Source organism: Fundulus heteroclitus, chromosome 18 (assembly GCF_011125445.2).
Source record: "Fundulus heteroclitus isolate FHET01 chromosome 18, MU-UCD_Fhet_4.1, whole genome shotgun sequence".
NCBI classification, from domain to species: domain Eukaryota; kingdom Metazoa; phylum Chordata; class Actinopteri; order Cyprinodontiformes; family Fundulidae; genus Fundulus; species Fundulus heteroclitus.
Genome location: NC_046378.1, coordinates 16,461,043 through 16,485,304, shown reverse-complemented (window position 1 = coordinate 16,485,304; position 24,262 = coordinate 16,461,043). Strand labels below are relative to the sequence as shown.

The following is a 24,262-nucleotide window of genomic DNA, read 5'->3' as shown; positions in this document are numbered from 1 at the left end:
GCCGGTTTCTGCCAGCAGAGGGAGACGAGGAGCAGCCACTGGCCTTTCACTATGGCTCGGCTGTGGCGGGGACAAGGACAACAGTGTTCATGTTTAGGATGCATATGTTCCAGCTGCAGCCAGGAGCCAAAACCGTCTCTGTTTATGAAAGAAAATTTTGATCTAATCACTTTTAAAAATGCAGGTTTCCCCAACTAAAATCCTTCTTTTCTGTCCCACATGCAGCTCACCGTTAAAATTAACGCCGGGCGATGGAGTTTTATCTTTTTGTGCAGAAGAGACTGGATCTATTTCCACTGCTGCCAGGTTAGCTGTCTGAAAACATTTCAGGTCAGGAAGATTTTTTGCTCCTGCTCGATCTAAAATGATGTCCCACCGCCAGGTCCGGCGATGCAATGCCTCTCAAAAGTGGGGACATAAAATGAAAACATTGCATAGCAAAAAATAGCTACAAATTTCTATAAATAAATATGGTAACCAAAATATAACAAACGTCTGCTTTTGCTAGGCTCCCGTACAGTCTACTTTCAGACTGGATGGAGAGCATCTGCGGACAGCTAGTATTGTGCCGTGTTGCTCTGACTGTGTGTTTAGGGTTTGTTGTCCTGCGAAATATTTTATAGTCTTTAACAGATGTTTGATCTTGAAAAAAAAAACTGTTATTTAACCATATCTGGTCTAACAACTAGCAAACCATCCCCACAGCATGATATTGCCACCACCATGTCTCGGTGTGAGGATTGTGCGCTCAGGTAGATGTACAGTGTTGGTTTTCTGACACACGTGGCATTTGCAAATAGGCCAAAAGCTCAAACTTTGTTCTCGTTTGACCAGACTACTTCCTCAACTGCATAAATATGGCTTTTTTTGAACAGGGCTTTTCTTTTTCCACCTGAATTGAGGATCTCTGCAACTCCTCTAAAGTTAAAATGGGTTTCTTGGCTGCTTCACTAATTTACAATCTCCTTGCCTGGCCTACCAGTTTAGCTGGGCTGCCACAGCTTTGCAGTTGTGGCACCCTCCTCCTGTTTTTGGACGATGACCTGAACAGATGTTAAAAGCTTAGGATATTGCTTTATTACCCGATTTTGCTTTAAACTTCTTCACAAGGTTCTCCCTGATGTTCTTCTGCTGTGTTCCACAGTCTTTGTGAGGCGGTTTTGTTCACTAATAAAACTCTGGGGCCTTCATAGAACATAAGGATTTATTTTAAAGCTAAATTATATTAGAGAAAATGGGGCCAAATACAAAGGCATAGATATTTAGATTTAAACTATTTGCTAACCGGATTTAATTTTCCTTTCATTTTCACACGTGACTCTGTGTTGGTCTGTCATATAAAATACATTGACGTTTGTGGTTGCATTGTGACAAAATGTGGAAAAAAAAAAAAAAAAAAAAGGTTTTAGGGTATAAATATTTCCGCAAGCCACAGTCAAACTCCAATAATCCAAAAGCATTCATGGTGCTGGTCCTCGCTGCACATGCAAGTGATAAAATAAAGCAGACACAAAGGCCTTGTGGGGTTTGGTAGAGCTTTTCAAAGATGCATTTATTACAGATTTCCGTGTGAGGTTGTCTGCACACCACAAACGAAAGAAGCGAAGACGAGCAGAGAGCAGGAACAGCTTGCTTCCTCCTAGCAGTGTCCCCCTATTGTCCTAGTGCGTTTGCATGCGCGTATTTGTGTACATGCATATTTCCCCGCAGTTCTGTCCTTCTGTCACTGGGAACCGGGGATGTATTATTCAGGAAGGCCTCACAGTATAGATGCTCGCACAGTACACGCCTGAGGGCCAGTGTGTCAGCGAGAAGCTGCAACAAGGCTGAAAGATTCCTTGATAACTAGAAACAGGTCCTCAGATACGTTCTGGTTATAGACACAGAACCTATTGCTCAAATCACCTCGTCAGTCATGTAATTTATATGTTTGTTCAGAGACTAGCAGCGAAAAGTGCTTCAGTTTTCTGTGATCAACTTTTACCTATTTTTTTTTCTTTTAACAAAACAAACTGATTATTGTTTAAACGCATGCAAGTCTGTGATTAAATACAGTGAAGGAAGACATTTAATGTTTAGTGTTGACTAATTTAGTGTTGACTTAATATAAAAAATGAGAGTGAACTACTCGTTAACTTGTTGGAGTGATAAGTACTGGTCGGTCTACATTTCCTTTCCAGTTATGGGAAAAGTCAAGCTGCCAGCCAAGCAGTGCTCTGACAGGAGTGGGCATCAAAATTCCTTATTTTGCAGAATCTTCCCCACGTATGAATTTCAAATGATAACACCCTCGCAAAGGCTGCAGCTCTCTTTGGAGACTAAAAAAAAAACTGTGAAATCATCACATTTTCTGGCACCATTTTTTTCCCCCCCTAAGACTATTTCTCTCATACTGAAACAGTTGTCTGGTAGTTTGCAGAATTACAATGAAGATGCTTTCCTAAAAAGACATAAAATTGCTCAGTTTGAGTTTGGAATCTGGAAATGTTTCCCCTTTGCTCAATGACCAAGTCCCTCTGGGGTTTCTCCAAATGACCCAAATGACAAAGTCAGCAGCAGAAATGTGGATGCAGCAAAACAAACTTGACTCTTTTGTTGCACTTTTTGTTTGTTTCACCTCCATTAAGATTTCCTCTCACAGACCTCATGACATGTAGCCAAGGGCTGGGTGATAACCCAATTATATAACTTTCTTTCCACGGAAAAAATAATTTTCTCACATTTTTTAACCACAAAAGAAAACATATAACAGATATTTTGGGACAAGGACGTCCTCTTGAACAAATGTTTTATCTATTTGTGTAAACTTTTCTCAAACCTTGTCAAGCACAACCAAGATCAAAAAAGCAAACCTTCCATCTCAAAGTGTTTAAACAAACTACAATAATATATCAATTATATAATATAACAATATATATCGATCAACAGACATGTGTTGGGATATAAAAAAAAAGGGGTCAATAAAATGTTTAATGGAACAGTTTTCCTTCGTTTGCATTCTAGCCTATCATGAAGGTTGATACTACATCCTCCCAACCAATCACAAACGCAGACCCAGGAACCCAGCTCCGCCCCCTTCAAAGGGTTCAGAGAGTACCTGTTCTTTTGTCTGTCTTAAAAACTTGTAGTTTTAGTAAAAAGTTGATTGAATAAAGGGTTGAGTTTGAAGTTAGTTTGTGTGTTCTTGATCTGAAAATAGGTCAATAAGCAACAGCATAAAACAACCAGAGCTGTACTTAAAAGATATGTTTTTTGATAATTATCAATATCCATCAATATGGTCTCTATTTTCTCTATATGCATTTTTCTATATCATCCAGCCCTGGGTCACACTCAAAAACGTATATATTCATTTATACACCAGCTGTGCACTCTTGCTACATAGAACAACAATGAACAGTACTGTGCCATATACTGTAAATCAGCGGTTTCCAGATTTTCACGTTCTTAGATACTAAAACACAGTGAAATGGACTATGAGTTGATCCATCCCTTAAAACGACACAAACAGCTTCAACAGCTGCTTTTTTACATGTAAATTCAAAATTATTATCTTAAATACAGCATGTTTATCATCATCATCATAACTGTTTTCTACTTTAGTAGTAAAAAAAAAAAAAACGACTGAAAGGACTTTGTTGGTTCTTGAACCGCAGTGAGGACCCAACCCTAACTGTGGCAAACACTTATATAGATGATATGATGACTTCTCTACACAGGCAGATTGTCAGTGTTAACTAATCCTTCATGATCTAATAGTGTGATTCAAGCTCCGGTAAGTACCTGTATGCAGTGCAGCAGGTCTGTGTGATAGTAGCGGTCGTGATGAGCGTTTGCAGCAGCTAGCGTTAGCAGGTAGTCGTTCCTGGCCTGCGTCGCTTTGGAGTTACAATCACTCCTCTTGGCTTTCAACTGAAACAAAGCAAGGAAAGTTTGAAGAACAAAGTTTTTGCCCCCTCACAGATTTCTTTTGCTTTGAATTTTTGTTACACGTAAACATCAAACAGATCTTAATATCGCACAGAGAGAAACCGCGTAAAAGCAAAATGCAATTTTTAAAAAAGGTGCTTTTGGCTCACTGGCACCAAACGAAAAGCTATCAGAACCAAGCTGGCTGTCTTTCACATCACAGTTCTGACCCACTCTTTCTTGCAGAATTATTTATTTCAGTCTCAATAGAGGGCTTTCATCTGAAACATTTAAGTGTGACAATATGTGGATTCACAGATAGGTAAAGGCAAATATGATGACGATGAGGGTTTAATGGCCTTAAATCAGAGAATGATGAGGCTCTCTTACCTTCACACTTGCCTTCTGTAAGCTAATTCTCGATTGAAAAAGACCAAGTTTGGATCTGGAAAAACAAAACAGAACAGATAAAGATATTTATTTTCCATTTTGACAAATCATTGCTAAGTTAACTAACCTTATCTTAGGAAAGTCAGTCTGACATTCTGTCCATTAACAAATGACAGGATGCAGGACGTTGGGGTAAAACTACTCCTACAGCTTTAGGTTTGACCTTTGTAAAGTTTAATCGGCATATTAAACTGAGTCATACTGAAGTAGCCTGATGCAGGATAACTACAGATTTACTGATGTGCTGTAAATCACCAGTGAAAAATAAGAGACTTCTGTGATGAAATCATTTTAGTGAGGATTTTAAGCATCTGTTCCAGCTTTTTTATAATCTATTCTTATCTTTGCACCTTAGATTCTGAAACACCCAACTTCTTCCTATGTTTCTCTCTGAAAACACATTGAGAATCTTGCGTTTCTATATTATGGGCAAAGCGGTTCTGGCTTTCTACTAAGCGATAAAAGAACGGATCATCCAGTCGATGCAAGCGCTAGCCCTAAGTCGGGACTCAGCACAGTGAAAATGTCACAATAGCTACTGCTACCTGGGGGAGGCAGGAAAACAACACTCATCAGCACTGAGTCATAATCTGGAGCTACGTGCGAGACAGCAAAGCCTCAGATGTTCAATTCTTAGAGCAGATGCTCCTCTGCTCAGTTGGCCTTACTGAGAAATCCTGTTAAGCTCAAAAGGCAAAAGAAAATACAAGATATGCGCAACTTATTGTGTGCATCCCTTTTGTTTTGTCTTACATAATCTCTCCCGAGCCTTGGCGAACTTACTTGGCCTCTATGTCGGCCTTCTCTCGCACGGCGTGCGCAACCTGCTCGCAGTCGTAGTATTTTTTCTTGGCTTTCGCCAACTCCTTCACCGACTCCTGCAGCTCTGCTTGAATGCCACTCAGCTGATCAATGGTCTGTGAAGAGCCAGCGAGGAAACAGTTGAGTTGCCAAAGAAAAAGAGTTCAAGCAACGTGAGTCATTTTAGGCTAACCTAAGAGATACGCTGAACAAAGACTGACTCACGCTTCCGCTCACCTTCTTGAGCTGCTGTTCCTTATAGAGTCTGACGGTCTTGGCGGGTTCAGATATTTGACTCTTGTAGTTGTCACAGACATTAAGTCTTGACTGGCTCACCTGAACGGTTCCCTCTAAGTAGGCCCTCCACACGGCGTACACATTCCTGGTTGGAGACACAAAGAACAGCTGACAGTGCGAAGTGTGGCAACTACTGACATTTGTTCTTCATTAATCAGATGTAGCTTAAATAAACAGATTTTATAGTTCTTGTGGCTCACTGGTGTGGTGGAGTTGGTTTGAGGATGAATGAGCAGCTAAGTTAAAGATTATGATCAACCAAAATCACTAAAGTAATGATAAATGGGATTTTTATGGTCAAACTACAATGAAATGTGAATGCCTTTTCTGTATTTAACAGTAAACATCTGAGAGTCTTTCCTACAGAGTTGTATTGAAGTCAATTTTAGATAACTTTGTTTGTAACATTCAAATATGCTGTAAAATATTGGCTAGGGTAATTTTACGAAATTTCCCCCGGCTCGCTTCAACGCATCATCAAACAAGAGGAGCGTCTATCCTCTTGCCGGTTCCTCTGGTCTGTTCAACTCACAGTGGCGGACCTCGATTTTACCGCCAGAGTTACGGTGCTGGTCGAATGCATAAAACCGAACAACGTTCACCAGATCCTCCAGAAACACATACGGTTATGTGAGTACCAACACCGGTGAGGGTTGCCTACTTCCGTCTGTCCAGGACCCAGTACCTGCTGTCCTGCGTTGGGGAACAGATCAACCTCCGGGACAACAACTACAGACGCTCTATCCCTGCTGCCTTCAGTCAGTGAGTCAATCAGTGCTTAATAAAACTTAATCTCCCATTATAGATTAAAAAAAAAAGCTTTGCCTCCGCTTGGCTCCTTCACCCTACGTCACGACCAGATCCAGTCCCTGATTTGGTTAATGTACGTAAATTTACAGAAAGGTTTGTATTGCTGAACAAGAGCGAAACTTCCCTTTGTTCTAGTCGCTCGTCCACTGCGCTGTTTGGTTTTACTTCGCTCTACTCGCCAAGTTCGCGTCGCTCGCAATGTGTCGTTCGTATCGCCAACCCTTAATTCGCTCCTGATCTTTGCATAGGGACAACATGTAAATCACTCGCTCCATTCACATTGTTCGCGTTTGGTGCGAACACACCCGCATAGTCATACATACTCTTGTCTAGGTAAAAATAGCTTAACTATGAGTCATGCAGATCCTCTTTCTTGGTGTGAAAAGAACAAAATATAAGCAAACCTACCTATAATCCGTTCTCTGGTCATCGGGGCTTATTCCAGGCCAGTCTCTCTTCAAGTACTGACTTGCTAACTTCTGCAGAGCCTGAAAACACAAGCACAGTAACAGGCAACTTAACAAAAAGCTGGATAACACAATAGCGTTCAGGGCACTGAGATGGGCAATGGCTCGCCAGATAAAATGTACTGGACTCAAAGACAGAAAAATACTTTGACACTAGTGCAGCATTTTGTAAAGTTGGCCACCATGTGGTGGGTGTTACATTTTGGTATGCAGACAAGGTCTGTGTACAATAATACATTTGGCCTGTTCGACTTGAATGCCCACAGGTGATATTTAAAAGTCAAAATGCTGAAACTAACAAAGAGTGGTGTGAACCTTGTGATGAACGAAGAGACTGGAAAGAATCTGGAAGATGTTGATTAAATGCAATCAACATCGTTGTTGGAATACTCATCACACTTTCCTAATATGCAGCCACATATTAAACTATTACAGTAATTATTTCTGAGTTAAAATCTAAGTGTCATTAAAGCATTAAAGGGGAAAAAAGTGATTGACTTTTTTTTTCCCCTACAGAGGCTCTCAAATACACCTTAAAGATTTTGTAGTTGACGGATATGTTATTATAGAAAGCAAAGTTTACACTGGCAAGCATGGACGTCAACCAAAGCATTTAGCCTACAGACAGATGGAGTGGATAACTTTCAACAACTACTTTATACTGTTCAGAAATGACTGAAGGGTAAATAGTGGAAATGATGACTTTGCTGACAGACTCCTCAGTAAAATAAGTCCGACACACAGAGGCCCAGGGCTAAAGCATCAATAGGACTGACCGAAAAGTGTTCTAGAGACACAAATGGACAACACTGTAGTCTATTCACAAGAAGGCCCTTTTTTTGGGCAACAGGTGGAAAATCGCCCCAATATGAAGAAAGTTATTTCGAGGTTTTCGCTGCTCTCGGTTAGCTGTAGGATGTGTCTTCGATAAAGAGCTAAAGAAAAGTTGCACATTTCTAAGCTTACTTCCACCTAACTCTGACTGGATCAGCGCAGGATAGCAGACTGAGTCGGGTGAATATTTCAGCTTCAGATTTAAAGTGTAATGTTATTAAAGGATGCCTCAGATCAAGTCCGAGTCAGCATAAGTGAATCGACCATCCGCTGCTGTGTGCGCCGGCAGAAACTTGAGGGCAGGGAGAAAGGCTATAGCCCACATCTTGCAGACTGGGTCAGTGTGTCAGCACAGCGACACAGAGACACCGCACTTGTGTCTCTGTGTGTGTTTGTGTATGGATGCATGGGTGAGCAAAATCCTCATTAATGAAGCAGCTGATAAACTAGAGCGAGCTAGCAGAACAACCCAATGCAGGCAAAAGCAGATTAGGGAAGAAGAAGCACACACCTGCAGATTTGCATTGACATCTGGTCTCAGTTCCCATTTAGAAATTTGCCCGTCTTTCAAAGCGATTCATTTACTGTCTTCAGCAAACGAGGTTTCTCAAAGGATCTATGCTACGGCCCTTCCTGCCAATTGTCCATTTGCCGTTGATCTGTGGGTATACTCCTCTCTTTCTCAACAGGACATCAAATGGTCCCTGCTGTTACTTTTGCAACTCATATTCAAAATCTTAACTTCCTATTGTTTGAGCTTTTGATTTTCTACAATTGAAATTAAAATATTTAACAAAGAAAACAGCTTCGAGCTATGACAAGAATATGGAGTTAATTGTGTGGCAATATTGTTGTCCAATATGTTTTGCAAATGGAAATTTGAAAAAAATACAATCCAGAAATTAAACTTTGACAAATGTCTTTATAAAAAAAAGGTTTTGAGAGTAATTTAGCTGTTTGCTCAGATTTTATTTTATCAAAATTATTATTTATTTATTTATTTTTTACAGATTTTATATTTACATTTTATTTCTTCAAATTTCTCTTTTTCAAATCGAGTTTTACGCATTGCATTATTTTCAAACCGTTTTCTTCACTTCAGGGGGCGGGCTTTCCTCTGGAGCGAGGAGTGAAGACGCATTTCTATTGGTCTGCATGGACATTAACAACATTTCTATTGGTCAATTTACGCGTCAAGAGCGAGAAGTAAAGAGAATGTGATCTGCAAATCTCAACTTGAAAAGAAAGCAGTTCGTCAAATCTCAATCTGAAAAAGAGAAATTTGGAAAAAAATGTATTGAAAATATAAAAACCTTTTTTATGATTAAGAAGTTTTTCAGAGATTAATTGCTAGATTGGATTTTTTTAAATTTCCATTCACACAACGTGTTCTTTGCTTGCAACAATATCGGAACAACACTCACTCCATAGAAGTATAGCTTCACTGTCAAAGCCGGTGCAAGACTGCAGCCTTTCTCAAAAGTGACTGCAATAAAACTAGCGTGAACTCCTTTTAGGAAAGCAAAAAAAAAGTTATTTTTTTTGCCATTATACATACAAGTTACATACAACAAAATAACCTAGATCAGATGGGGGGTAAGCCTAAGCCGCTGCACTAATGGCTGACTTGGCCAGCATGTCTGTTAGAGAATGGAGGGGAAAAAAAACCTTGCCTAAACATTTGTGGAGCCCATACCTATTTAGAAAAAATAACAGCGAGAGGTGATCAGGGGCAAAGAGAAGAGAAAGCATTACAAAAAGCAGAATTCAGATGTAATCAAAACAAAATCATAGCACAGAAACTGCTCTGTCCCATGCATGAGGAAACATGTCTGCTTTAGGAATAGTCACCCTTTCTTCCTCTCTGACCCTGGAGGGAAGGGTGGAGTAGCTGTGAACGGTGGTGATGAAAGCCTCCCAGACTCTGAGCAAGTTTGTTAAAGGGAGTCTAATAGGCAGAAAGAAGAAAGTACAGTCCTTCCTAATGCGCAAACATGTATTTGAATTAGATTTTTTTTTATAAGGCAGTTTTCTAATGATTTCACTTTGAGATAAATGAATCCATCTAAAGAAACCCATGTTGAAAAGTAATCCCCTGACCCAAACATTTACTGTGATTAACATACTTTTTTCGAAAGCTGAGTGCAATTTTACAAGCCTCACCCAGGCCCGATCAAAATCACACCAATAGGAACAAGAATTACTTAAATAGAAACTGTCTGAGAACTACAAGATAGGGCTGGGCGATATGGATTAAAAAATAAATCTCAGATTTTATCATTCCAAATCCAATTAATCAATTTTTTTTCCTCCTTTTTGTTTCATAAAAAGAAATTAAAGAAATTATTTTAAAATCTTGCTTTTATGTCAAGCATTTCATCAGGGAGTTGACCTGAATTCAAAATGCAACTAAAAACAAGCTTTGAAACATGCTTGTAAAACAAGATGGCAGCCGTGCCATTATAAACAATGAAAATATAACAAAACATTTGCTGCTAGTGGAAGTACACATTGAGCTAAGAACAGGCTTCACTGCACTTGTGAACTTCAAACTAAGTTAAAAAAAAAGTAAATAAGTAAATGAAGTACCTCGTATTATGGTAAAAAAAAAAGTTTCCACTTAACAATATTTTGACGATACATTTGCCTAAACATATATTCAGCATCACATGCTGTTCTCTTCATGGAAACCCAATGAGTGTATTGGCAAAATAAAATCCAGATTTTCCAAAAATGAAATCTTAAAGAATTGTAAATTTGAATTAATCGATTAAATCGATTTATCGCCCAGCCCTACTACAAGACACTACATTCAAGAAATGAGAAACAAAGTCTCATCTCAGTCTTTCTAAGGTTTTGGGACTTCAGCGAATCCGCAGTGACAGTTCGCTGTTTTATTCCACCATGGAATAAAACAGACCAGTGGCTAAGGACTGGCCAGCGTCTCAAAATGATTTCAAGGTTGCACTGATTACTCACCAGGAGGTTTAAAAGGGAATCAAGAACACCTAAAGCTCTGTAGGCCTCACTTGCTTCAGCTAAAATCAATGCTAAACATTCTCTGATAGACAGACACTGGGCAAAAAAAAAAGGAACCATAGAAGAATTCACGGGCCTAAACCAGGGCTGACAAAAAATTACCCATCTCACATTTCCCAAAAATCACCTCAATTATTCCTAAAACTTTGGGGAAATTGTTCTGTTGACAAATAAGGCTAAAGTGAAATATTAAGGAACGTTTGCATCCAGTCATTTCCAGCATGAAAATAACACAGCAATAAAAAAAAATATCTATGTAGGAACAGTAGTGTGACGGTCTTGGGCCGCATGAATTTTGCTTTCTAGCAAAAAATCCTCGAGGAGAATCTCAAAAGCTCTGAAACTTTAAGATCAAGCTCATGGACTTATGGAGTCACTTCATTTTCCCCCCCTCAAAACTCCACACACAGCAATCTATATTGACAATGTGGGGAATTTTTTTTTGTTTGTTTTATGCAAATATATTAAAGATTTTTTTTTTTTAATTCACAGCCTCAGTCAGGAAAGTAGTTTCCACTGATCGTTCATGAGATCGTTCTACAGCTTAACGAGAGTCCACCTGTGATAAATTCAGTTGATTGGACATGATTTGGAAAAGGCACACGCCTGTCGTTGCTTTCTTCCAGCAGAAGTTCTCTTCTCGGCGCTCTTAGATAAAGGCCATGAGAGCAAGAGTATGCTGAATCTAACAAGCTGGCTGGCCGAGCTGTTTAGGTTGGCGGCCATGTCTTGGTGGGTTGGCGTTTGGGCCAGTGCTCGTTCAACCTTTGGCTGATGGGCTGAACAGCGACCTGTGCAACGTTAATAACGTTTTTCATATTGTTTAAATTCTCCACAGCGTTCTCATTGACCTGTTAATGTGTTCCTTGGTCTTTACAAGGCTGTTTGTTCACTACTGTAATCCAAAAACCTCTGAGGCCTTGACTGAACAGCTGGATTTACGCTACACGCAGATGGACTCATTAACCAATCAGGATACTTTTAGGACAAATTTAGGACATATTTTTTCACTTTTTATTTAGTTTAATTTTTCTTGCATAATTAGTCACTACCTTGTGTTGCTCTATAACATCAAATTTAAATGAAACACATTCAGGGTTTGTGGTTGCAATGTGACAAAATGCTAAAACAATCAGGGAGTAGGAAAACTGCTCCACCACGATCCCCAGTGGCACTCGGCTCCCTCCAATACCTGACCCAGCCTTCTTCCGCCCGGCCTTTCTCTATAAGACGCTGCCTCTGCGGCAAACGGCAGCAAACATGAGGATGCTTGCTGCCACCGACGGATAAAATATATGTAGCATCTCCCTACAGACATCAAAAGGACCATAGCTTCCACGTCCACACCGGCCTACCACTCCAGCTAATTGTCCAGGTGCACACAGTAGTATTTATAGGTCTGCATCCTCCTGATGCTACTTTTAGCCCAGCAGACAACTGAAGTCCTCTGGTGACAGACTTGTAATCTACTGTAAATGACCGCAGAGACAGACAATCTGGGCAAAGACAGACTGCTGGACTCTGGAGCATTTAACAACTTGGTGCTCTTTTATTCTCCTGCATCTGCCTCTCATTTGCCACCTCTGCTTGGACATTCCTGCTTTTTCCGTCTCCGCCATATAGTCTACATTTTTCATCCAGATAGCCATTTTACTCGCTCTTCTCTCTCATGCAGCCCCTTTGGAACTTTTTTCTCCTCCATCCACCTTCCTCCTTTTTCTTGTCATCACCTGACAGCCACTTCAATGGCGCGTTGCTAGAGCGAACCCTCAGTCTTTCCATGAGTCTGAGCTGAGGTACAAATTACTCTTTTTTTTTTTTTTAAACAAACACATATAGTTAAACAATGATGCAAAGTTAACACACATCCTGTTGTGTGGTCACGGCGGTAAACACGGTGCCCTGACAGCAGGATGTCCTGACTGGACGTGTGTGTTTCAGTGAGAGAGGTTGACAGACAAAGGGAAAAGAGAACAAAAGAGGAGAGGTTGAATATTATGAATTTTGTGCAAGTTAGTCACATCCTGTAATTCTTTTCATCTTTATATGCACATTAAACCTCATAAAGCATCTACAGGTACATAAGTGCAAAATTACTTGGTCTCCTATTGTAGTGCATGGGAGACACTACAATTACTGGCGACAAGAGAATAACTTAAGGTTTACTCACAAAACATTAATGGTATATAGCCACGTTATGACCATGATAAAATAAAGTTATATACACCAAGTCTCCATCCTGATAATGTTTTGATGGTCCTTTTTGTGGATAAATATAACCCCAGCACCGAGTGCGATGACCAGATATAAACAGACACGGCGCCATGTGCCGGCAGTATCGCAGAACTATCATAATCATAATAAAACAGCATTAAATAATGCCGGACCGAGCCTGAGCCTCAGAAATACCTCGCAGTAAAGCGGCAGCTCGGCGTGATCGAAGACCAGCCGTTATTGATTAAATAAACCGATCTACAGTAACTTTTGAGAGCCTCATATCAGCACATTCAATCTCATCCATCAACTCTGCGGTCACATCTGAGCGATCGGCAGGTTTAGCATCCGCTTCAGTGAACGCCAACATTTATACTGTATTCCCAACAACATTCCAGTCTTTTCCCTCTTGGATTTTTTTCTCCAACTGGATTTTAGACCTGCATTGTTTCGCTGGGAGATGCTAGCTGCTTCCTTGTGTTGTGCCAGTTCAGACGTGACAGAAAGCGGGCATCAATTCGGGACGTAACGGACTGCGTTACCCATGATGCAATGTGGTCAAAATGGCCACCAACTCCCATCACGCAACACGGCAAAATGGCCGCCGATCAAGATAAGGTTGCTATGGTGATGGCTATAAAAGCCGATCACACACGAAAATCTTCCTTCTTCCCTGGCTTTTGGCCAACCCGAGAACACACACACACAGCTGTCTCCGTTGGGGTGATTCCCACGCCACGTGTTCGATTGCTCGCTGGACCGAGATTTTTCGACGCAACGGTTATTCCCTGCTTTTTATAACAGGAGGTCGACTTAAATAAGTACTTTTAAATTCCCTCTGATCAAAAGACTGAGAGACGCCGCATCTCCCAGTGATCGATGAGGACCCCGCTTTGTCTGGCCAACAAAGCGACTGTTGAACCCGGAGGAAGAAACGAAGCAGCTTCTTCCCCGTCTCGCTGCAGCCTGTGGACAACTGCGCTCGTCGAGGCGCGTCCAGAAAGCCACACTCGGAGCGCTCCGGACCAGCCCCGAGGCATCTCAAAGTAACGGGGTTTTCCCCTTTTATTTCTGTTTCACCAACAGGGTGTTTAGAAGTGCCTGGGCAGGCGGTAGAACTTTGTAGGTGTTGGTTAATGCTTTTATTCCACAACAAAGTTGGAATTATTTTGCTGAACATTTTCTTTGTATGTGCATGCATTTTACAATTGATTTGCTGTGTTGATTTGTGATCCGTCAAGAACCCCGCCGTGGGTTACTGCTTCATTCCTTTCCATCTTCTTCCCTGCTTCCCCCCTCTCTCTCTTTTCGCTTCTTATCAGTTTAATTTCTTTGTCCGAGCTCAAGTCGCGGGCTTTGCTTTAAACTCCCAGTTAGCTGCCCCCCTCTCGAAGCGAGGCATTATCCTATCAGCGTAAGCGTGGTTACGTCATTAGGACCTCCCCTCATACGTCATCGTAGCAGCCATCTTGGGAGGGTGACGTGTATCTGAACTGTAGGTAGCTTAGCTGAACTAGCTTTGTGTAAGACATCAAAGCGTCCAGTGAGATTCCCGAAGCTGTTCTGTCTATCAATGCTGATACGTGAAATGCCGGTGTTTCGAGGGCGGTGTTAAACAACTTTGAGTTAAGTTAAGATCTGCTAACCGCTCATTTTAATCCATTGTTTATTTTTGTTTGTTCTTTATTTCTACATATATATTTTTGCATGTTTTAGTTTAGTAATGAGTAAGAATTCCAAAGTTGTTTGAATCAGAGAATTACTGTAACAGGGAATTGCTTTTGGTTCAATAAAACCAACCACTGCGGAATAGACATTGTTTTGTGTTCAGTCCAATTCACAGTTACATGGTTATTCAGAAATCAGAGCTAACCTCCTTTGGAGTTAACATCTGATATTAATACAGAGACAATATCATTGGATGGTGATAAGGAATAAGGATTTAAACTCTAATTGCAGTTACATTGGGGTTCTCACAGCCTGCTGGATAAACCTGGTCGGTTAATAGCCCGACCTGATCATTTATTCCAGCATAAATGAGTTCATAACAGCAAATTAACTAATGCATTAGTGGTATAAATACTTATAAGCTTATAGCTAACATCACCACCATTTGAACTATATTTGTTATAGCGGAATTTTGAGTTGAATGATTTATTATTTAAATTATAATACCAAATTATAATTAATAATAATAATAAGCATATTCAACCAGCTTATGGCATAACACTTGTTTATCCCCTGCTGCGCATGCGTAGTGTTGTACTTCCTCTGTTATTACAAATAAACTGGTAAGGCTTTATTTACTGACAAATGGAGCAAAAACAAAGCGTGAAACGCCAAAATAATAACTAATACGGCTGCAGGACGAGATAATCTTTCATAAAAACTTTGTACGCAACCAGAGTGAGCTATTGATGTATAAATAAATAAAAAAAGTTAAATAACGTGGCTATGCACCTTTAAGAAAAACTTTCTTTTTCAGACCTAAACAAATTTGGGTGGGAGCGGGGGCTGGTTTTTAAACCTGGGAGTTAAAAAAATTAGACTTTGATCAGTTTATATGTTTTTTGTACAAAGTAACTAAATTGCACCGACTGTAGCTTTTGAAACAAAAAAAAAATGCCATTTTAAGGAATGCCATAGAAATATTATGCAGTGCAAGTCTGTGTTTAAGGAGGAAAAAGTAGTAAGAATTCAGATTGCTTAATTTTTTTTAAATTAAAGACTTGTAAACGTTAAATTTACACCAAAATACACAAATTCTCTTTTAACGACTCCTATAGAAATATTAAGTATCAATCTCCCAATTATTTTTATGAATGCCATTATTAACTTTATCCTCTCCCAGCTGAACAAATCCTCAGCAACTGTCTCAAACTGTAAGCGGCTAAACGGCCACTAAAGTCTGTTTTTCATAAAAACAAAACAAAGAAATCCTGAAAGGAAATGGGTTGAAATTTTAATCCCAAAATACACAAACTGATCAAATCTTACATGGTTTGTATCAACAAAGCGAAAGCTACGCACATTAAAACAGAAAATAGTGACAAAAACTCCAGAACCCTCTGAAACTACGATTTGTAGCCAGAGCTTTTATTGGTCCACACAGCAAGTAAGGTGCGAAAGGTAAACAGTCTTTCAGATTAAAATGGACAGGCTGCTATTGTTAAAGCTCTCAGTTTCACCTTGTGTGCTTTACTCAATCCATTAAGAAGGCTGTGTTTTTTATTCCCATTCTGCTAATGAACTATCTAAAGTCACCTTGATACCTCTGCATTGTGTTTAATCTCACTGCTTCCTCTTTTCTGAGGCTCTTGTCATGTCTTCTCGGTCTCTACCTGCCTGTCGTCTCTCTGATTTCTCCCTGCTATTAGCCAGTCTTTCTGTTCAGCCCCTTTACTTTCTCAACTTCCTCCTCAATCAATGAAATTGATTCTCTTCCTGTCTGCGCTTCTCTGCTCCTGCGGCTGTGTGTGTGTGTGTGTGTGTGTGTGTGTGTGTGTGTGTGTGTGTGTGTGTGTGTGTGTGTGTGTCGGTTTCGCTCGACTCTGACCTCTTCATGGGCTGAGGACGAGCTGCGGTAAAGTCGGAGGTGATGGAGACGAGTGTGAAAGGAAGAGGACTCGCGCGGAGTGAGAGATGATTTGTTTAGGAGAAGATTAAAGCTGACAGCGCCCTAATACCATAAGGAAGGTGTTGCTAGTGAGGTCTGTGTGTGTATATAGGTGTGTGTGTGAACCAACAGTAAGGGGAAAATAAAAAACTTTCTCATGACTGTTTTTCTCGTTTTAAAACGTATTCCAATATATTAAGGATATCAAGAGTCAAGTGAAAACAATCTCAATGAGCCCCATGAGAATCCTTTTCACAGACAATTTCACTCCAATCACTACTTAAAAAAAACTAATAGAATAGACAGAAATGAAAAGAAACTCAAATATTGTTTCCTAATGCAAAATAACTTGTTTATAGCTAAATTTCTTTGGTCATGCCTTAAAGAAAACCCTTATTGGCGATGCATTAACATTTCGACCCTCACACAGAGTTTATTATTTTGCTTTTCTGATTCCGTAAGACTCATGGGTTCATAATTTGCCTTTACTATCTGGACCAAATCTGCTGAATCGATGCGGGACAAGGGCTTGGTTCAAATCTGACATTAATCTGTGTTCTGCCTGGTCAGGATTTAACTAGACAAGCCTAACAGTGACCATTTAAACCGTCCTCAGCTACACGCGCAGACAAACACGCGGCTGCGTCACAGAGCAGGCAGTCAGCGGCGCAGTGAACAGGACGCTGGGTCCCCTGATGGTGCTGTAGCATCAACGATAAATTCATGTTTCACGAGCTACATCACTATTCAGACACTGACATATTTCGCTTATAGACCCGACGGGTTTACCAGCGTAGATTAACAGATGCCATATGAAGGTGAAGGAGAAGACAATAATGTGAGATGACACCAAATAAACAGTTCAGGTGCACTGGTTAGATGCTTCTACATAGATTTAGCTTTTTGGTGCACATACAAAACGCTGGGTGTGGTAGGTCAGTTCAGATCAGTTAAAATCAACGGTGACGGTCGACGTATTCTCGGAAAAGTGCATCCAACCAGTGCACGAAGCAGGGCATACTAATTTCAGTTCAAATTAATAATTTCAATTAGAGAAGAACAATCCATCCAACTATCCATCTTCTGTACATGCTTAACAAGTGCAGGGTAACAGGGGGGGTGCATGGGCGAACATGAGGGCATTTGAAGGCAATTGCTCTCAAATGTGAGAATCTGAGGGAAATGTAGACTGGCTGATTAACGTATATTTTTGGATGATGGGAAGGAATACGAAGTACACAGAACCAAGCTGTGATGAGGACAAGCAATCGCTGACCAAAAATCCAAGATCAGTAAATTCTACATTCCCGATGTCCGTGCAAACCTTTGCTATGTAGCACATTCGGTGGTGAGAGGAAACAAGACAGAAAAGGCGTAAATGAAGGACCAGAAGCTTAAAAGTTGCCGCACATTTGAAAAAATAAATACATTTCCTGTAAATCCTCCACTATGAACAGGAATTGCAGCTCCCACTACGCATAAAGCCACACAGACCTTACATAACCTCCACTCCCCCATCGTATTAACTCTGATATATGTCACAGTGCGCCGTGTGTCTGCCCAAGCAGAAGAACAGAGCGGCAGCCGCAGAAAGCAGGCAGCCAGGCAGGCAGGCCTTTTTGGGCTGAACAGTGAAGTGTGACCTCAGCCTGAAACTATTCCTGTAATGTTGATGTCGGAGGAGGGGAACATGAGACGAGGCGCTGACTCTCACATGCAAAACACACACTCACATCCACAGAGGACACGGATTCCTTGATTGGCTGCTGGTAATTGCAGCCGACTCCCTCGCGAGGAGACGCCTGCTCGGGCAAACTGAAAGGACTGAGGCATTTCGCTGTCCTCCCACTCAAATGCCCCCAGCTTATTCCTCTAGGACTGTTTTCTTTACTGCACATGCCATTTTCTCTCTGAGCCGCATTAAATCCTCCTTAAAGCTATTCCAATTCTTCACTGGAACAACCAATAGTCGTGATTATCTCGAGTTGTTGGTTCTCTGAGTGGTCTATGGGAAAGAGCAGTAAAAGGCAAAGACACCCTTGGAATAAATTACTATTTTAAATGACAATGCAGGTTAAATGCCAGCTTCTTGTAAGGATTCCCCTAAAAAAAAAAAATATCTTTTTTTAAAAGTCCATTGTTCTCTGACGTTCCCACACAAACATGCACCTACAATTAGGAGGAACTCCATTGTCTTGCTGATTAGAGGGCTTGTTGCTAGGCAGCCTCCATCCCTAAGGTGGAGCAGACAGTGCCGGGGAGAGCATCGAGAGGCGGAGGGCAGGCAAGGCAATATGGGCAAAAGGGGTGGGGGGGTTGGGGGTGGATAATGAGCACCTGAAATCTGTCAGTGTGACCACGGGAAACCAAATCATTGAAGAACCATGCAAATGAAGGCACACACACAGGCGTATTCTGCCTTTGCCGCACTCCTTTCTGCCTCCCTTGTCTTTTTTGTATCTGTGTAATAAGACCGGTGGTAAAAAAAGAAAAAAAACAAGAAAAACAAAAACATGTTTTGAAACTGCCCCCTCTGGGTTGGGAGTCATTATCTACCTAAAGCGAAGGAGAAGCAGGAGATTTATCCCAGAACTGGACAGATAAATTGGGGGCTTCTTCTGCAGTGATGCGGGCGCCGCTCCGGTCAAAGCTCTACCTTTATCCCTCACCACACGTGCCGAACCTCACCTATGGTCAAGCAGGAACAAGATCCCCCAGGAACAAGCAGCCGGAACGAGCTCCCTCCGGAGGCTTGGCCAGGGTTAGCTTCAGAGGTGAGGTGAGAAGCTCGCTCAACCCGGGGGAAGTTTGAGGTAGAGCAACTGCTCCTCCGCAGTGAGAGGAGGCAGTTGAGGAATTTTGGGCATCTAATCAGGATGCGTCCTGGGCGTCTAACTTTGGAGGTTTTTTGGGCACGTCTGAACGGGAGGAGGCTCCGGGGAAGACCCAGAACTTGCTGGAGGGAATATGAACCCCGCCTGGCCTGAGAACGCCTTAGGGTCCCCAATAGACGGACGGACGGATAGAAGGATGGATTACCGTATTTTCCGGACTATAAGTCGCAGTTTTTTTTCATAGTTTGGCCGGGGGTGCGACTTATACTCTGGAGCGACTTATGTGTGAAATTATTACACATTTTTACCGGTATATCATTACAGCTGTTATTTTCACACCAAACCGCAAGAGGGCGCTCTAGGCCTGTGTTGAATCAGACGTAAGCGACGTAGAAGCGGAAGTGCCGCATCTTCTACCTCCGGAGTTAACGGAGTGATTTGAAAGTGACACCGAGGATGAAGATTTCACTGGATTTTAGTTATTTGGAGTGACACGGGCGCTTTGGTTAACTTCTTTGCATGTTATTTATGCTATAGTTATCTGAATAGCTCTTAATATGTTATGTTAACATACCAGGCACGTTCTCAGTTGTGTCATGTAGCGTAAGCTAACCGTACAATTATTCAGCCTGTTGTTGCCTCCATTCTATTTTTATTTAAAATTGCCTTTTAAGATGACATGTCTGTTCTTGATGTTGTATATTATCAAATAAATTTCCCCCAAAAATGCGACTTATACTCCAGCGTGACTTATATATGTTTTTTCCTTCTTTATTATGCATTTTATGGCTGGTGCGACTTGTACTCCGGAGCGACTTGTAGTCCGGAAAATACGGTGTTTTGGCTTTATCTACAGGCTACATCTGCCAGCTTGCAGCCACAAGCGTAAATGGATGATGTTGAGGTTTCATGCCATAGACCAAGCAAAGTGATGCACAATTGGGAAGTGACAGAAAAACCAAGCAGCGGAAAGTCATAATGGTGTGCTCACACCAAACACGTTTTCAGTGGCAGGGGCATCTGGTTTACATGCAGAGTCTATGGAGGAGGCGCCTCTAGGAGTGTTGAGAGGTCCTGCGATGCGTTTTGAGTGTCGGTGCGGCACGTCTGAGCGTTTGGAGCAGCAGACATTGGAGTTGGAGTTGTCTGAACTTTTGCACCTGGACCCAGAGCGTCAACCAATCAGAGAGACCCCTCTATGTGACGTAGTGGCGGATTTTCCAACAGGACACACGGACAATAAAAACTGGGAAGTTGACAATGGAAGACAAACTCACCGTCACTGTTTGTGCCCTTCCTATTATCTATGATCAGTCGAGGTATCGCTGGTCTATTGTTCTGCTACTTGCGTAGTGCAGCCTGAAGGGGATGTTCATCAAGCCAATAAAAGTTAGCGTTAGCTCATGTGGTCCAGGGGGTTTATAGCTACGCTGACGCATGTTCAAGAGCTTTACTGACTCTTTTATGTTGCTCTCAAACGTCCATGTCGTTGTACTGACTAACCCTAACCCGTTACGTGTAACGGTCAAATTTCAGCGTCATGGTCCATTACGCTGAAATGCGCTGGCGAGAACCCTGGACAGAATGATAGACTGGTAGACTCTGCTCTAGTTAGAGGGTTGTACGTAGAGTGAGCTTCTTGTGTAATAGAAACGCTATGGGTGTTACACAAACACCACTACATATCACCCTGGACACACCGTCATTACAGTAAAATATGTTGGTAATGGTATCATGCTGTGGGGACGCTTTTCTTAAAAAGGAACAAGAAAGCTCATGTGAGTTCATTGGGTGATAAATGGGGCTAAATACAGAAAAATCCTAACAGGAAACCCGTTGGGACTGCAAAAGACCTGAAAACACAACAGAGGTTCCCCTTCCATTAATTTTCTAGCACCTGGACCCAGATTCTAACACATGAATAGGAATGTTCTTGTGTTAGAATGGCTTAGTCAAAGTTCAGACTTAAATCTAGTTGATAATCTGTGTTCGGGTTTGAAAATTGCAACAAAGAATGAATTAGATTTCAGTCTGTGGATGTTGAGAGTTATAAGAGACATAAGCCAAGTGACTTGCAGGTGGATCTACAGTGAACTGTCAATGCACAAGTAAAAAAAACTCACGAAAGCAAACTATAAATGCACATCACAGTTACTTTTGCAAAAAAAAAAAAAAATCAAAACCTCCACTTCTTATGCACTAATTCAGGCTGGACTATCAAATAAAGTCCCAACGAAATACACTGATATTTATAGCTTTAAATGCACATGAATACTTATCCAAGTCACTTTACATTACCATATTAGGGAGTTAATTAAGTTATCAATTAATGTGTTAATCTAAAGTTGATTGATCTTATCAATCAACTAACAATTAAATGATAAGCAGCCATTTTCTCTCCTGTATCAAGAGTTTTTTTTTCTTTTTTTTTTTACAATATGTTGAATTTTAAAAGAGGGACGTCATTACATTTTAACAGTTTACTGTGCCACTTGTTTTAAATAGTGACTGAATAAACAAAAATTGTGGTTTTCTCACATTATTAAACTTGGACATATAAAATATAACAAAACATAAACCTATTTGGTTACTGAATGCAAACAAATAGGCTGAATAGCATAACATATATGAAACACTAATAATCTCCACTAAATCCCTCTACATCAACTGTCCTTTTGGCTTCATGTCTTTTCCTATCATGTGACAATTATTTTTTTTTGCTTAATGCGCTCCTATTTTCTGCCTTCGCATCTTTGCCTTCTGGGGATATCAGTGAATTTTGGTTTATCTCTCTGCCCTTCTTTCTGTTCAGAAACTAGTGATTAAAAGGTAACTAGTGCCACCAAACCTTACAAAAAGACATTTTAAAACGACTGACTCAGCTGCCTCGGGACATTTTGAACGTTTCCCACCACCTCGGGTAGCAGCACATTACAACAAATTACTTTTTACAATCTACGTTCAATTCAAAGAATGACCACTGTCATATAAAGCAGGCTAGCTTTTACGTGAGATTTAACCTTAGCCTGAATAAGGCAATTTTTGCTCTCAATACATTTTCGTACATTTGAAATTTAGCAGATGTTCAGGCTCCAATTAGGGGATGAGTTCAAGGTCTTTGAGGCTGGAAGGCCTCCGTGCCATCACCCTAATCTGTTGCTCCCTCCACAGCTCCTCTTTCACAAACGTTTTCCAACAGCCTAAACATCACCTTAGATAAAGATAATCTGACAAGTGTTGATAATGTCAGCTTGGGGCTCAAGTGTTTCTATTTCCCACAGATCTTCAGACACGATTCATTAACAGTAAACAAATGAGACGTCTCCATCCAACAGGAGTCCAGCCAGTCTTACCTGTGCATAGTCCCGCTCCAGCTGTCCTTTCTTCATACTGTAGCTCCTGCAGACATTAAAAAAAACAGACTCGTTTAAGCGACCGGCATCAGAGCGAGGAGCAAAAACCAAAACCCAATTTCCCACCGCGCAGTTTTTAATCAGATGAATTAGATTTGACAGGAAGCTGCGAGGGAAACGTTTGATCCTGGTCTGATATGCAAGGAAGGACTTAACCGGTGTGTTTTCACAGCTTAAAACATTTCTATGTCAGCAAAGCCGATCTTAACTGATCTCCCTAAAAATAACTGCAACATTTCTGACTCGCAAAAAAAGTTCCCTACCCGTACGAGTTCTCGTCGTGCCCCCCCTCTGTTGCAACGCGGCATGGGAGACGGCGGAAGCTCTTATCAAAGCTCAGGAATGTTCACGATGAGAAGGCACAACATTGCAGCGCCTGATCGCACACAGTGATAAAAATAACGGCCCGCTACTTTGGTGGAAACACAAAACAAAACGGTTTACGCAGAAGACCAAGCGCTGAAACCGTTCCTCCGCACACTGCAGGAAAATATATTCCTCTTCAGATGATTTATGTAGTCGCCGCTCAGCCCAAGTAAAGTTAGCAAAGGACTTGAATGTCTCATCACATGAAAACTTTGTTGTACCGGCTTTCTGAAGCTTGTGCAGCATCGCTCACGATTCTCATGAGTGTGTTAAATCTTCTCCGGACAGAGTTATCCTCCCTTCCTAATGCAAACACACAGCAGGAATCCTCTTCTTCTTTTTTTTTCCCCTCCACCGAGCGGAGAGTTCGCTAATCTGTCTCTGCAGGTATTACACTGACTACATACGCGCACTTCATATAAGCCCCGTCTTTACGTTGTAATGGCTTCATGTGTGAAAATTTGAAAAAGCCTGCAAATAAGCGTGTCAGTTTACACGGCAAGCCGCAACTAAGCCACAGCAGCGTATAAACGCTACATAGTTTCTGATCTTTCTTTGCATGTTCTAATTTGGCATAATGCTGACTAATGGCTTACATTGAAAAAACAGAAAAAAAAAATCTGAGAGGCCATTTGAAGTTCACACAGCTCGTAATGATCAGGGCCACCAGCTGGCACACCATGTAAGTGGATGCTTGAAAGGTCCTGGGAAAACTCTGAATCCTGTTTCAATGTGACAGTCTCAAAAGGAGTTAGCATTGCAAGCTAAAAGGCTACGTGATCAAAGTCTCTTCCTTTAAGCTGCAGCTTATCGAGACTAAAAGACGACGGTTGTTTTGTAAAAGTAATAACGGGTGTGCGGACAGGAGATGGCATAAGACCTCATTTATCTAGACCAAAAACAAAACAAAAAGAAAAAAACTCCAAGTCAAAGCTTTGGGCTAAAAACATCTGCTTCTCTGCAACAATGCAGATGTTAGGTGACGTTCAATATGGCTACAGCCGTTTTCAGCTTCGTTAGGAACCAGGAACAGCCCGACCTTCTTGGAAAAAGGCCCTTTCAATCACCTTTGAGCAGCTTTTTGACTAAAATCAAAAGTAAAAATTTAAAAATTTAAAAATCTGTAAAAAAAAAAAAAGTAATTTAGATGATTGATGATACAAATGTTAAATAATTAAGGTTAAAACATCTTTACTTGCATTTATTAATGTA

The 24,262-nt window shown here is 41.0% G+C and overlaps 1 protein-coding gene across 2 annotated transcripts in view; it reads right to left on the bottom strand.

Moving 5' to 3' along the window:
- Positions 1-24,262, bottom strand: part of LOC105923431 (F-BAR and double SH3 domains protein 2) — a 95,042-nt gene that overhangs the window by 44,764 nt on the left and 26,016 nt on the right. For both annotated transcript variants that reach the window (XM_012859408.3, XM_012859409.3), the window contains exons 3-8: positions 22,625-22,670; positions 6,676-6,755; positions 5,398-5,542; positions 5,143-5,276; positions 4,300-4,354; positions 3,784-3,912 (exon numbers count right to left, since the gene is read on the bottom strand). In XM_012859408.3, the coding sequence (XP_012714862.2) occupies positions 3,784-3,912; positions 4,300-4,354; positions 5,143-5,276; positions 5,398-5,542; positions 6,676-6,755; positions 22,625-22,670 (589 nt within the window). The remainder of the gene's footprint in view (positions 1-3,783; positions 3,913-4,299; positions 4,355-5,142; positions 5,277-5,397; positions 5,543-6,675; positions 6,756-22,624; positions 22,671-24,262) is intronic.